Below are 13,340 nucleotides of genomic sequence, written 5' to 3' on the forward strand. Positions count from 1 at the left end.
TGTGGTCTCTCTCTCTGTGGGTCTCTCTCTCTCTGTGGTCACACTCTCTCTGTGGGTCTCTCTGTGGGTCTCTCTCTCTCTGGGTGGTCTCTCTCTCTCTCTGTGGGTGTGTGTCTCTCTCCCTCTGTGGGTGTGTGTCTCTCTCTCTCTCTCTGTGGGTGTCTCTCTCTCTGTGGGTGTCTCTCTCGGTGGGTGTCTCTCTCTCTGTGGATGTCTCTCTCTCTCTGTGGGTCTCTCTCTCTCTCTCTCTCTCTGTGGGTGTCTCTCTCTCTCTGTGGGTGTCTCTCTCTCTCTGTGGGTGTCTCTCTCTCTCTGTGGGTGTCTCTCTCTCTCTGTGGGTCTCTCTCTCTCTCTCTCTCTCTCTGTGGGTGGGTGTCTCTCTCTGTGGGTGTCTCTCTCTGTGGGTGTCTCTCTCTGTGGGTGTCTCTCTCTGTGGGTGTCTCTCTCTGTGGGTGTCTCTCTCTGTGGGTGTCTCTCTCTGTGGGTGTCTCTCTCTGTGGGTGTCTCTCTCTGTGGGTGTCTCTCTCTGTGGGTGTCTCTCTCTGTGGGTGTCTCTCTCTCTCTCTGTGGGTGTCTCTCTCTCTCTCTGTGGGTGTCTCTCTCTCTCTCTGTGGGTGTCTCTCTCTCTCTCTGTGGGTGTCTCTCTCTCTCTCTGTGGGTGTCTCTCTCTCTCTCTGTGGGTGTCTCTCTCTCTCTCTGTGGGTGTCTCTCTCTCTCTCTGTGGGTGTCTCTCTCTCTCTCTGTGGGTGTCTCTCTCTCTCTCTGTGGGTGTCTCTCTCTCTCTCTCTCTCTCTGTGGGTGTCTCTCTCTCTCTGTGGGTGTCTTGGGTGTCTCTCTCTCTCTGTGGGTGTCTCTCTCTCTCTCTGTAGGTGTCTCTCTCTCTCTCTCTGTGGGTGTCTCTCTCTCTCTCTCTGTGGGTGTCTCTCTCTCTCTCTGTGGGTGTCTCTCTCTCTCTCTCTGTGGGTGTCTCTCTCTCTCTCTTTGTGGGTGTCTCTCTCTCTCTGTGGGTGTCTCTCTCTCTCTGTGGGTGTCTCTCTCTCTCTCTCTCTGGGTGTCTCTCTCTCTCTGGGTGTCTCTCTCTCTCTCTCTGTGGGTGTCTCTCTCTCTCTCTGGGTGTCTCTCTCTCTCTCTGGGTGTCTCTCTCTCTCTTTCTCTGTGGGTGTCTCTCTCTCTCTCTCTGTGGGTGTCTCTCTCTCTCTCTCTGTGGGTGTCTCTCTCTCTCTCTCTGTGGGTGTCTCTCTCTCTGGGTGTCTCTCTCTCTCTCTCTGTGGGTGTCTCTCTCTCTCTCTCTCTCTGGGTGTCTCTGTCTCTCTCTCTGTGGGTGTCTCTCTCTCTCTCTCTGTGGGTGTCTCTCTCTCTCTCTGTGGGTGTCTCTCTCTCTCTCTCTGTGGGTGTCTATCTCTCTCTCTCTGTGGGTGTCTCTCTCTCTCTCTCTGTGGGTGTCTCTCTCTCTCTCTCTGTGGGTGTCTCTCTCTCTCTCTCTGTGGGTGTCTCTCTCTCTCTCTCTGTGGGTGTCTCTCTCTCTCTCTCTCTGTGGGTGTCTCTCTCTCTCTGGGTGTCTCTCTCTCTCTCTCTCTGTGGGTGTCTCTCTCTCTCTCTCTCTGGGTGTCTCTCTCTCTCTCTCTCTCTCTCTGTGGGTGTCTCTCTCTCTCTCTCTCTGGGTGTCTCTCTCTCTCTCTCTCTCTCTGTGGGTGTCTCTCTCTCTCTCTCTCTCTCTCTGTGGGTGTCTCTCTCTCTCTCTCTCTCTGTGGGTGTCTCTCTCTCTCTCTCTCTCTGTGGGTGTCTCTCTCTCTCTCTCTCTCTGTGGGTGTCTCTCTCTCTCTCTGTGGGTGTCTCTCTCTCTCTTTCTCTGTGGGTCTCTCTCTCTGTGGGTCTCTCTCTCTGTGGGTGTCTCTCTCTGGGTCACTCTCTATCTCTCTCTCTCTGTGGGTGTCTCTCTCTCTCTCTCTGTGGGTGTATCTCTCTCTCTCTCTGGGTCACTCTCTCTCTATCTCTCTCTCTATGGGTGTCTCTCTCTCACTCTCTCTATGAGTCTCTCTCTGGGTCTTACTCTCTGTGGGTCTCGGTCTCTCTCTCTCTGTGGGTCTCTCTGTCTCTCTCTGTGGGTGTCTCTCTCTCTCTCTGTGGGTGTCTCTCTCTCTCTCTGTGGGTGTCTCTCTCTCTCTGTGGGTGTCTCTCTCTCTCTGTGAGTGTCTCTCTCTCTCTGTGAGTGTCTCTCTCTCTCTGTGAGTGTCTCTCTCTCTCTGAGTGTCTCTCTCTCTCTGTGGGTGTCTCTCTCTCTCTGTGGGTGTCTCTCTCTCTCTCTCTGGGTCACTCTCTATCTCTCTCTCTGTGGGTGTCTCTCTCTCTCTCTCTCTGTGGGTGTCTCTCTCTCTCTCTCTGGGTCACTCTCTATCTCTCTCTCTCTCTCTATGGGTGTCTCTCTCTACGAGTCTCTCTCTGGGTCTTACTCTCTGTGGGTCTCGGTCTCTCTCTCTCTGTGGGTCTCTCTGTCTCTCTCTCTCTGTGGGTGGGTCTCTCTCTCTGTGGGTGGGTCTCTCTCTCTGTGGGTGGGTCTCTCTCTCTGTGGGTGGGTCTCTCTCTCTCTCTCTCTCTCTGTGGGTCTCTCTCACTCTCTATGGGTCTCTCTCTGGGTCATTCTCTCTCTGTGGGTCTCTCACTCTTTCTCTCTCGCGCTCAGTGGGTCTCTCTCTGTCTGTCTCTCTCTCTCAGTGGGTCTCTCTTTGGAAGGCATTAACGGGATTGGACAAAGTCAGCATGGGTTTATGAAAGGGAAATCATGCTTAACAAATCTGCTGGAGTTTTTTGAGGAGGTAACTAGTAGAATAGATAGGGGAGAACCAGTGGATGTGGTGTCCTTGGATTTTCAGAAGGCTTTTGATAAGATCCCACACAAGAGGTTAGTGTGCAAAATTAAAGCACATGGGATTGGGGGGAATATACTGGCATGGATTGAGAATTGGTTGACAGACAGGAAACAGAGAGTAGGAATAAACGGGTCTTTTTCCAGGTGGCAGGCAGTGACTAGTGGGGTACCGCAGGGATCAGTGCTTGGGCCCCAGCTATTCACAATATATATCAATGATTTGGATGAGGGAACTGAATGTAACATTTCCAAGGTTGCAGACGACACAAAGCTGGGTTGGAATGTGAGCTGTGAGGGGGATGCAAAGAGGTTCCAATGTGATTTAGACAAGTTGGGTGAGTGGGCAGAACATGGCAGATGCAGTATAACGTGGATAAACGTGAGATTATCCACTTTGGTTGTAAAAACAGAAAGGCAGATTATTATCTGAATGGTGATAGATTGGGAAATGGGGAGGTGCAACGAGACCTGGGTGTCCTTGTACTCCAGTCGCTGAAAGCGAGCATTCAGGTGCAGCAAGCAGTTAGGAAGGCGAATGGTATGTTGGCGTTCATTGCAGGAGGATTTGAGTACAGGAACAGGGATGTCTTACTGCAGTTGTACAGGGCCTTGGTGAGACCACATCTGGAGTATTGTGTGCCGTTTTGGTTTCCTTATCTGAGAAAGGATGTCCTTGCTATGGAGGGAGTGCAACGAAGGTTTAACAGACTGATTCCTGGGATGGCAGGACTGACGTATGAGGAGAGATTGGGTCAACTAGGCCTATATTCACTAGAGTTTAGAAGAATGAGAGGTGATCTCATCAAAACATATAAAATTCTAACAGGACTAGACAGACTAGATGCAGGGAGGATGTTCCCGATGGATGGGGAATCCAGAACCAGGGGTCACAGTCTCAGGATACGGGGTATGCCATTTAGAACCGAGATGAGGAGAAATTTCTTCACTCAGAGGGTGGTGAACCTGTGGAATTCTCTACCACAGAAGGCAGTGGAAGCCAAGTCATTAAATATATTCTAGAAGGAGATAGATATATTTCTTAATGCTAAAGGGATCAAGGCATATGGGGAAAAAGCAGGAACAGGGTACTGAGTTAGATGATCAGCCATGATCATTTTGAATGGCGGAGCAGGTACCGAATGGCCTACTCTCGGTCCTATTTTCTATGATTCTATGATTAACAGCATGATCCCACAAACAGCAATGAAAAGAATGGCCAGTTTTTTGGTTGGTTGAGGGATAAATGTTGGCCAGGACACTGGGAGAAATTCCCTGTTCATCTTCAAATCTGTTATGTCCACCTGTGAGGGAAGACAGGGCCTTGATTTCACATTTCATCTGAAGGACAGCACCTCTGACAAAACAATACTCCTTCAGCCTTGATTATGTGTTCCGAGTCCGGCAATGGGGCTTGAACCCACGTTCTTCTGACTCAAAAGATTTTACCACTGAGCCAGGAATGCCATGTCGAATTGGAGAGAGAGAAGAGCTCAAGTGTGCGCTGTGAGGTCTGGCGGAGACGATATTGTTTCTCTGAAAGCATGGGAAGTTGAATTGAGTGCAATGTCTCTGAACTGAGTCCAGAGAGAGTAGAGTGTCTTTGTGAACTGGAGCAATGGGGAGGAAGGTGGTTGGTGATGGTGGTGGTAATTGGGAAAGTGACTCAGATAAGTGATGGTTTGGTTCATCTGTTGAACACCCAAATGTCCCTTTGTTTTTCCTTTTTTAGTTTAAAAACTCTATTACTTGTGAAGTATAAAAATGCTTAAAATTAACCAATATACATCATTTGTAACATAAAGGTTTTAAATATTTCTGGGGGAGCACACTGTCCCTACAAATGCACCACAATGGTTTTCATGTACGTCCATTTTTATTCCATACAGTATAAGTGAAAGAACATTGTGCATACCTACCGTTTAAGTTACAAAGTCTGTGTAAGTTGTTTTCACGTGTCAGGCCATACTTGAATTGTCATCTTTCTGATGGTTGGGTCCATGTTTTGAACCCGTTGCTAGTTTTATAGGTTGGCATGTTTTTTAAAAATTCATTCTCAGGAGGTGGATGTTGCTGGAAAAGCTGGCATTTGTCACCCATCCCTAGTTGCCCTGAGAAAATGTTGGTTGGTTGCCTTTTTGAATCGCTGCAGTCCATATGGTGAAGGTGCTCCCGCAATGCTGTTAGGTAGAGAGTTCCAAGATTTTGATCTAGCGACAATGAAGAAACGGCAATATATGTCCACGTCAGGATGATGTGTGACTTGAAGAGGAATTTGGAGGTACTGGTGTTCCCATGCACCTGGTGCTGTTATGCTTCTAGGTGGTGGAGGTCACGGGTTTGGTAGGTACTGCCGAAGAAGCCTTGGCGAGTTGCTGCAGTGCATCCTGTAGATAGTACACACTGCAGCTACGTTACGCCAGTGGTGGAGGGGGTGGATGTTTAGGCTCATGGATGAAGTGCTTATCGACTCAGGAAGTGAGTCACTCGCCGCAGAATACCCAGCCTCTGATCTGCTCTAGTAGCCACGGCATTTATGTGGCTGGTCCAGTTGGGTTTCTGGTCAATGGTGACCTCCAGGATGTTGATTGTGGGAGACTTGGCAGTGGAAATGTCATTGAACATCATGGGGAGGTAGTTAGCCTCTCTTGTTGGATGTGATCATTGCCTGGCACTTGTATGACGTGAATATTGCTTATCAGTCCAAGCCTGGATGTTATCCAGGTCTTGCTGCATGCAGGCATGGACTGCTTCATTAGCTGAAGAATTGCGAATGGAGCTGAACACAGCAAACAGCTCCACTTCTGACTTCATGATGAAGGGATAGCCATTGATGAAGCAGCTGAAGATAGTTGGGCCTAGGATGCTGCCGGAGGAACTCCTTCAATTGATAGGGCTGAAATGATTGGCCTCCAGCAACCACGACCATCTTCCTTTGTGCCAGGTATGGCACCAACCACTGGAGAGCTTTCCCCCTGATCCCCATTGACTTTAGTTTTACTGGGGCTCTTTGATGATGCCACACTCAGTAGAATGCTGCATTGATGTCAAGGGCAGCCACACTCACCTCACATCTGGAATTGAGGTTTTATGTCCATATTTGGGCCTAGACTGTAATGCTGTCCAGAGCTGAGTGGCCCTAGCGGAACCCAAACTGAGAATAATTAGGCAGGTTTTTGCTGAGTAAGTGCCACTTGATAGCTGTTGTTGACTACTTCCACCATCTTGCTGATGATGATTGCATTATTGTTATCTCTAGACTTTTTTAATAGTTTTCTTCTCCAAATATTTGGATTAATTTTGTACTATGTCATCTTAATTTAAAACTGTCTTGTGGCAGATTTATAATTTTCCGAGAAAGCTATCTTAATACATTGTGTAATTTTACAAAATGGCAGACATAAAATTATATAATACCTTTTATTTTTCAGAACTGAACTTAGACTCTGCAGATTCTCCTGCAGTAAAATTAAGGCCAAAGATGTCACTGCATTCATATGGAAGTCGAGAAGGATCAGTATCTGGCCGGTCAGGAGAGTGTAGCCCAGTTCCAATGGGTTCAAGAAGAGGATTGGTCAATGGAAGCAGAGAAAGCACTGGCTACTTGGAAGAGCTAGAAAAAGAGAGGTACATCTTTGTTTATATTGTTCCTAGTATATTACAGGAAAATTAATATTGTCTTTAATCCATGGACCATCAGCAGTTCCTGAGAAAGTTGTCTTTCTGAGTCGGCCATGTCTTTAATTTGCTCAGTGTGATGCTAAAACAAATGTTAATATTTGTATCACAGTAATATAGCAACTCAGATATCAGGTGTAGGTTTATTAATTATCTATAATATAGTAAAGGCCTTGTGACTGTGCACATTTCCTGTCTAGAAAACCTTGCGGTTATCTTTTTTTTAATCATAAATTCCTGTGTCCACATTTGGAATGAAACTGCCTATGTAAACTTATCGAGCCATGATTACACTCCCCAGTTAGTGGTGGTGCTGTAGCATCTCAGTTTTTATTTATATGCGTTCTCGGCAAGGCCAGCATTTATTGCCCATCCCTGATTGTCTGGAGAAGGTGGTGGTGAGCCGCCTTCTTGAACCGCTGCAGTCTGTGTGGTAAAGGTATTCCCACAATGCTGTTGGGTAGGGAGTTCCAGGATTTTGATCCAGCGACGATGAAGGAATGGCGCTGTACGCCCAAGTCGGCATGGCGTGTGACTTGGAGGTGAACGTGGAGGTGATTATGTTCCTATGCACCTGCTGTCGTTGCCCTTCAAGTTTGTGGGTGTCGCGGGTTTTGAAGGTGCTGTCGAAGAAACTTTAGTGAGTTGCTGCAGTGCACCCTGTAGATAGTACACACTACAGCCACGGTACACCGGATGGCCAGTGGATGGGGTGCCGATCAAGCAGACTGCTTTGTCCTGAATGGTGTTAGACTTCTTGAGTGTTGTTGCAGCTGCACCTATCCTGGCAAATGCAGTGTATTCCATTTCTGCCTTGTAGGTGGTGGAGAGGCTTAGGGGGGTCAGGAGATGAGCCTTGCAACAGAATACCCAGCCTCTGTCCTGGTCTAGTAACCACATAATTTATATGGCTGGCTCAGTTGAGCTTCTGGTCAATGGTGATCCCCCAGGATGTTGATGCTGGGTGACTCTGTAATGGTAATGTCATTGATGATTAGGCTCTTTCTCGTTGGAAATTATCATTACCTGGTACTTGTGTGGCATGAATGTTACTTGTCGCTTATCAGCTCATGCCCGGATGTTGTCCAGGTCTAGCTGCTTTTTGGGCATGGACTGCTTCGTTAACTGAGGTATTGTGAATGGAATTGAACACTGAATCATCAGTGAATAGCCCCACTTCTCACTTTATGATGTAGGGAAGGTCATTGATGAAGCAGCAGCAGTTTGGCCTAGGATGCAACCTTGAAGAACTGTTGCAACTTTGTCCTGGGGCTGAAATGACTGGCCTCCAACAGACGCAACCATCTTAATGCCAAATATGACTCCAGCCATTGGAGAGTTTTCCCCTTGATCCCTATTGACCAGTTTTACTAAGGACTACTTTGTAACACAGTCGAATGTTGCCTTAATATCAAGGGCAGTCACTGTCACCTCACCTCTGGGATTTAGCACTTGCCTATATTTTGGACCAAGGCTCTAATGAGGTCTGGAGCTGAGTGACCCGAGCAGGACCTAAACTGAGCATTAAGCAAGTAAGTGCCGCTTGATAGCACTATTGACACCTCCTTCCATTACTTTGCTGATGATGGTAGTGTGATAATTGGCCAGGTTGGATTTGTCCTGCTTTTTGTGAACAGGACGTATCTGGGAAATTTTCCACACTGTATTGTAGCTATACTGGAACACCTTAGCTATGGGTACGGGTAGTTCTAGAGCACTGGTCTTCATCACTACAGCTAGGATGTTGTCAGGGCCTGTAGCCATTGATGTGTCCAGTCCTCTCAGCCATTTCTTGATCTCACGTATAGTAATTGGAATTGACTGAAGACTGGTGTCTATGATGGTGTGGATCTCAGGAGGAAGCCAAGAAGGATCATACATTTGGCACTGCTGTCTGAAGATGGTTGCAAAAAGCTTCAGCTTTGTCTTTTGCACTCACATGCTAGGCTCCACCATCGTTGAGGAAGGGGATGTTCATGGAGCCTCCTCCTCACGTTAGTTGTTTAATTTTCACCACTATTCACGATTTGATGTGGCAGGACTACAGAGCTTTGCCTTGATCCGTTGGTTGTGGGATCACTTAAATCTGCCTAAAGTATGTTGCTTTTGCTGTTTAGCATATATGTAGTCCTGTGTTGTAGCTTCACCAGGTTCATTTTTAGGTATGACTGGTGTTGCTCCTGGCATACTCTTCTCCACTTCTTAGTGTCTCTCAGTTCCCCAGCCTGCACTGCAAAGAAACTTCAATGCTCCAGCCACTTTTGCTTCTCTGCTTACCAAATTGTCATAACTTTTGCTATTTAACTATAAAGAATTATATAAAAATAAGGACATAATTTATGACTTTAAAATGAAGACTGAATTATGTCTGCGCACCTGAAGACTACGTGGTCTTCACTCCCATATACAACATCACGGAAGATTGATGAGTATATTCCAAAAATAAACTCCTCCTCCATCCCTTCTCTTCCACCGTCACTGCCGACCTCCATCTTCTCAGTCTTCGTTTTATTATTTTTTTCCAAGTAATATAACCGTATGTTGCTTTCTATATACTTTTTTTTTTAAGAACAAAACAAATATATAATACATTTGCTTTTCAGGTCCCACCGTCCATTTTAGAAGCAGAAGTAACTTTGCAACAAGTAGCTGCTGGCTAAAAACTACTCCAAAGGCTAGTTTTTCTGAGTTGAGTGCCAGAATTATAAAGATTAAGCTGGCCACGTGTGACTGAGTCATTCTTTGATTAGGTTTCTTGTCTGTGGCACTAGCAACGTGATTGCGCTTGGTGAAGTAACGTCCACAGTACAGGACGGATTCATTTGGATATAGGCTGCAGTTTTTAAAAAATTGTACTGTGTATAATTGTCAGTTTTTCCTCACCAATTTTCTCCACTAGCTGCTTTTCCTAAAGGCCTTTACTCCTTGTTCACTAGTGATGGCCAGCTTCCATTCCCTTATCCTAGTGGCTGTCATTCATTTGTGACCCTTAACGATGAGTGTTGCCTGGCTTTTGAACTGTAGGGCTATCACAACCAAACCCAATCCTTTTTGCATCCAATGTCCACATGTACGTACTTTTACTAGGGTGGATAATAAGCAGGAGTGGGAAACCTGGGTGATTTGCCCCTTCCTAATTCAGACACTGAGGCCAATTGCAGCACCCATGCATCTACCCTGGGTGAAATTGGTTAGCTCAACACAGGCAAGGATTAAATCTGGAACCTTGATTGGAACTAATATAGTAGCTCCATATTGAAGTTCTTGCCGCAGACTTTATAATCCTTTACCATCCTGATGCTGAGCCATGCTGTTTTTGCTTTCTTTTGGTTGTCTCTAGTTCTTAATGCAGCTACAGTAGCCTTTCTGCTTGTAGTTCAGAGGCTTTCCAACAAAACTGTCAGTCTTTTTTTCCTGTTGTTCAGTCCAGCAATTTGCTTGGTGGCTGGCTTTTCCCACCACCAAGGGGAATGAGAGACATTTCCTCCAATTGCTGTTGAAGTGCTTCTCGGTATCTGCCTCCCAAAATAGGGGCATAGAGAGCTTTTGGCTAGGTGAATAGACACTCTTCTCTCAGTGGGCCTTTCTATTCCCTGCTCCATATGACAGTAAACATTGAATAAAGCGGATCTGAATATAAGGAAAAAAATAGAGGAAGAGGAGGTGAGGAGAGAGACAAGCAGTGGACAAAGAAAAAGGAGATCAGAAATTACAAGAGGATGAAAAGGAGATGCCAGATATATGGTGAAATTGAACCAGGCTCCACCATCATCATCTTCGACTGACTTCCAACCCAGCTTCTGACTGTCCAATTATTTCCTCCTTAGTCATATGCTTAGAACCATAGAATCATAGAAAGGTTACGCACGGAAGGAGGCCATTCGGCCCATCGAGTCCGCGCCAGCTCTATGCAAGAGCAATCCAGCTTAATTTTTTCCTTTCAAGTACTTAGCCAGTTCCATTTTGAAGGCCATGATTGAATCTGCCTCCACCACTCCCCCACTCCGGGCAGTGCATTCCAGATCCCAACCACTCGCTGTGTAAAGAAGTTTTTCCTCATGTCACCTTTAGTTCTTTTGCCAATCACTTTAGTGTCCTGATGGCATTTCATGCAAACATTGCACTTACTTGTTCTGCATGGTTGTGTCTGTAGTGCTGTAACACATTGGGAACTGTTGGATGAGTGCAGTGTTTGGCAAGTACAAAACAGGGTGTTCAGTTGCTCTTACATTATCAATAGTTGGAAATAGAAGCAGGAAATGCAAAGGGAGGTGCAGAGGTATTCTGCATGAAAAAAAATTGTTAGTATTGGACGGGGGTGGTACCGTGGTTATTTGGTGCTTGATGATTATTTTTATCCTCTGATCCTTGGCCCTTCCGCCAATGGGAACAATTTCTCTCCATCTACTCTGTCGAGTCCCTTCGTGATTTTGAATACCTCTATCAAATATCCTCGCAACTGTCTCTGTTCCAAGGAGAACAACCCCAGCTTCTCCAGTCTATCCATATAACTAAAGTCCCTCATCCCTGGAATCTTTCTAGTAAATCTCTTCTGCACCCTTTCTAAGGTCTTCACATCTTTCCTGAAGTGCGGTGCCCAGAACTGGAGACAATACTCCAGTTGTTGCCAAACCAGTGTTTTATAAAGGTTCATCATGACTTCCATACTTTTGTACTCTATGCCTCTATGTATAAAGTCCAGGATCCCGGATGCTTTTTTAACCACTTTCTCAACCTGCCCTGTCACCTTCAACGATTTGTGCACATATACCCCCAGATCTCTCTGTTCCTATACCCCTTTTAGAGTTGTGCCCTCTAGTTTATATTGCCTCTCCTCGTTCTTCCTACCGAAATGTATCACTTCGCATTTTTCTGTGTTAAATTTCATCTGCCATGTGTCCGCCCATGCCACCAGCCTGTCCATATCCACTTGAAGTGTTTTTTTTTTATTCGTTCACGGGATGTGGGCGTCGCTGGCAAGGCCGGCATTTATTGCCCATCCCTAATTGCCCTCGAGAAGGTGGTGGTGAGCCGCCGCCTTGAACCGCTGCAGTCCGTGTGGTGACGGTTCTCCCACAGTGCTGTTAGGAAGGGAGTTCCAGGATTTTGACCCAGCAACAATGAAGGAACGGCGATATATTTCCAAGTCGGGATGGTGTGTGACTTGGAGGGGAACGTGCAGGTGGTGTTGTTCCCATGCGCCTGCTGCTCTTGTCCTTCTAGGTGGTAGAGGTCGCGGGTTTGGGAGGTGCTGTCGAAGAAGCCTTGGCGAGTTGCTGCAGTGCATCCTGTGGATGGTGCACACTGCAGCCACAGTGCGCCGGTGGTGAAGGGAGTGAATGTTTAGGGTGGTGGATGGGGTGCCAATCAAGCGGGCTGCTTTATCTTGGATGGTGTCGAGCTTCTTGAGCGTTGTTGGAGCTGCACTCATCCAGGCAAGTGGAGAGTATTCCATCACACTCCTGACTTGTGCCTTGTAGATGGTGGAAAGGCTTTGGGGAGTCAGGAGGTGAGTCACTCGCCGCAGAATACCCAGCCTCTGACCTGCTCTCGTAGCCATAGTATTTATATGGCTGGTCCAGTTAAGTTTCTGGTCAATGGTGACCCCCAGGACGTTGATGGTGGGGGAATCAGCGATGGTAATGCCGTTGAATGTCAAGGGGAGGTGGTTCGACTCTCTCTTGTTGGAGATGGTCATTGCCTGGCACTTATCTGGCGCGAATGTTACTTGCCACTTATGAGCCCAAGCCTGGATGTTGTCCAGGTCTTGCTGCATGCAGGCTCGGACTGCTTCATTATCTGAGGGGTTGCGAATGGAACTGAACACTGTGCAGTCATCAGCGAACATCCCCATTTCTGACCTTATGATGGAGGGAAGGTCGTTGATGAAGCAGCTGAAGATGGTTGGGCCAAGGACACTGCCCTGAGGAACTCCTGCAGCAATGCCCTGGGGCTGAGATGATTGGCCTCCAACAACCACTACCATCTTCCTTTGTGCCAGGTATGACTCCAGCCACTGGAGAGTTTTCCCCCTGATTCCTATTGACTTCAATTTTACTAGGGCTCCTTGGTGCCACACTCGGTCAAATGCTGCCTTGATGTCAAGGGCAGTCACTCTCACCTCACCTCTGGAATTCAGCTCTTTTGTCCATGTTTGGACCAAGGCTGTAATGAGGTCTGGAGCCGAGTGGTCCTGGCGGAACCCAAACTGAGCATCGGTGAGCAGGTTATTGGTGAGTAAGTGCCGCTTGATCGCACTGTCGACGACACCTTCCATCACTTTTCTGATGATTGAGAGTAGACTGATGGGGCGGTGATTGGCCGGATTGGATTTGTCCTGCTTTTTGTGGACAGGACATACCTGGGCAATTTTCCACATTGTCGGGTAGATGCCCGTGTTGTAGCTGTACTGGAACAGCTTGGCTAGAGGCGCAGCTAGTTCTGGAGCACAAGTCTTCAGCACTACAGCCGGGATGTTGTCGGGGCCCATAGCCTTTGCTGTATCCAGTGCACTCAGCCGTTTCTTGATATCACGTGGAGTGAATCGAATTGGCCGAAGACTGGCTTCCGTGATGATGGGGATATCGGGAGGAGGCTGAGATGGATCATCCACTCGGCACTTCTGGCTGAAGATGGTTGCAAACGCTTCAGCTTTGTCTTTTGCACTCACGTGCTGGACTCCGCCATCATTGAGAATGGGGATGTTTGCAGAGCCTCCTCCTCCCGTTAGTTGTTTAATTGTCCACCATCATTCACGACTGGATGTGGCAGGACTGCAGAGCTTTGATCTGATCCGTTG

At 47.2% G+C, this 13,340-nt stretch overlaps 1 protein-coding gene across 7 annotated transcripts in view; it reads left to right on the forward strand.

The window, feature by feature from the left end:
• Positions 1-13,340, forward strand: part of apc (APC regulator of WNT signaling pathway) — a 264,075-nt gene that overhangs the window by 184,837 nt on the left and 65,898 nt on the right. For all 7 annotated transcript variants that reach the window (XM_067982952.1, XM_067982956.1, XM_067982957.1 and 4 more), the window contains one exon: positions 6,295-6,490. In XM_067982952.1, coding sequence (XP_067839053.1) covers positions 6,295-6,490 — 196 coding nt within the window. The remainder of the gene's footprint in view (positions 1-6,294; positions 6,491-13,340) is intronic.

This window comes from Heptranchias perlo, chromosome 4 (genome assembly GCF_035084215.1).
Source record: "Heptranchias perlo isolate sHepPer1 chromosome 4, sHepPer1.hap1, whole genome shotgun sequence".
NCBI lineage: Eukaryota > Metazoa > Chordata > Chondrichthyes > Hexanchiformes > Hexanchidae > Heptranchias > Heptranchias perlo.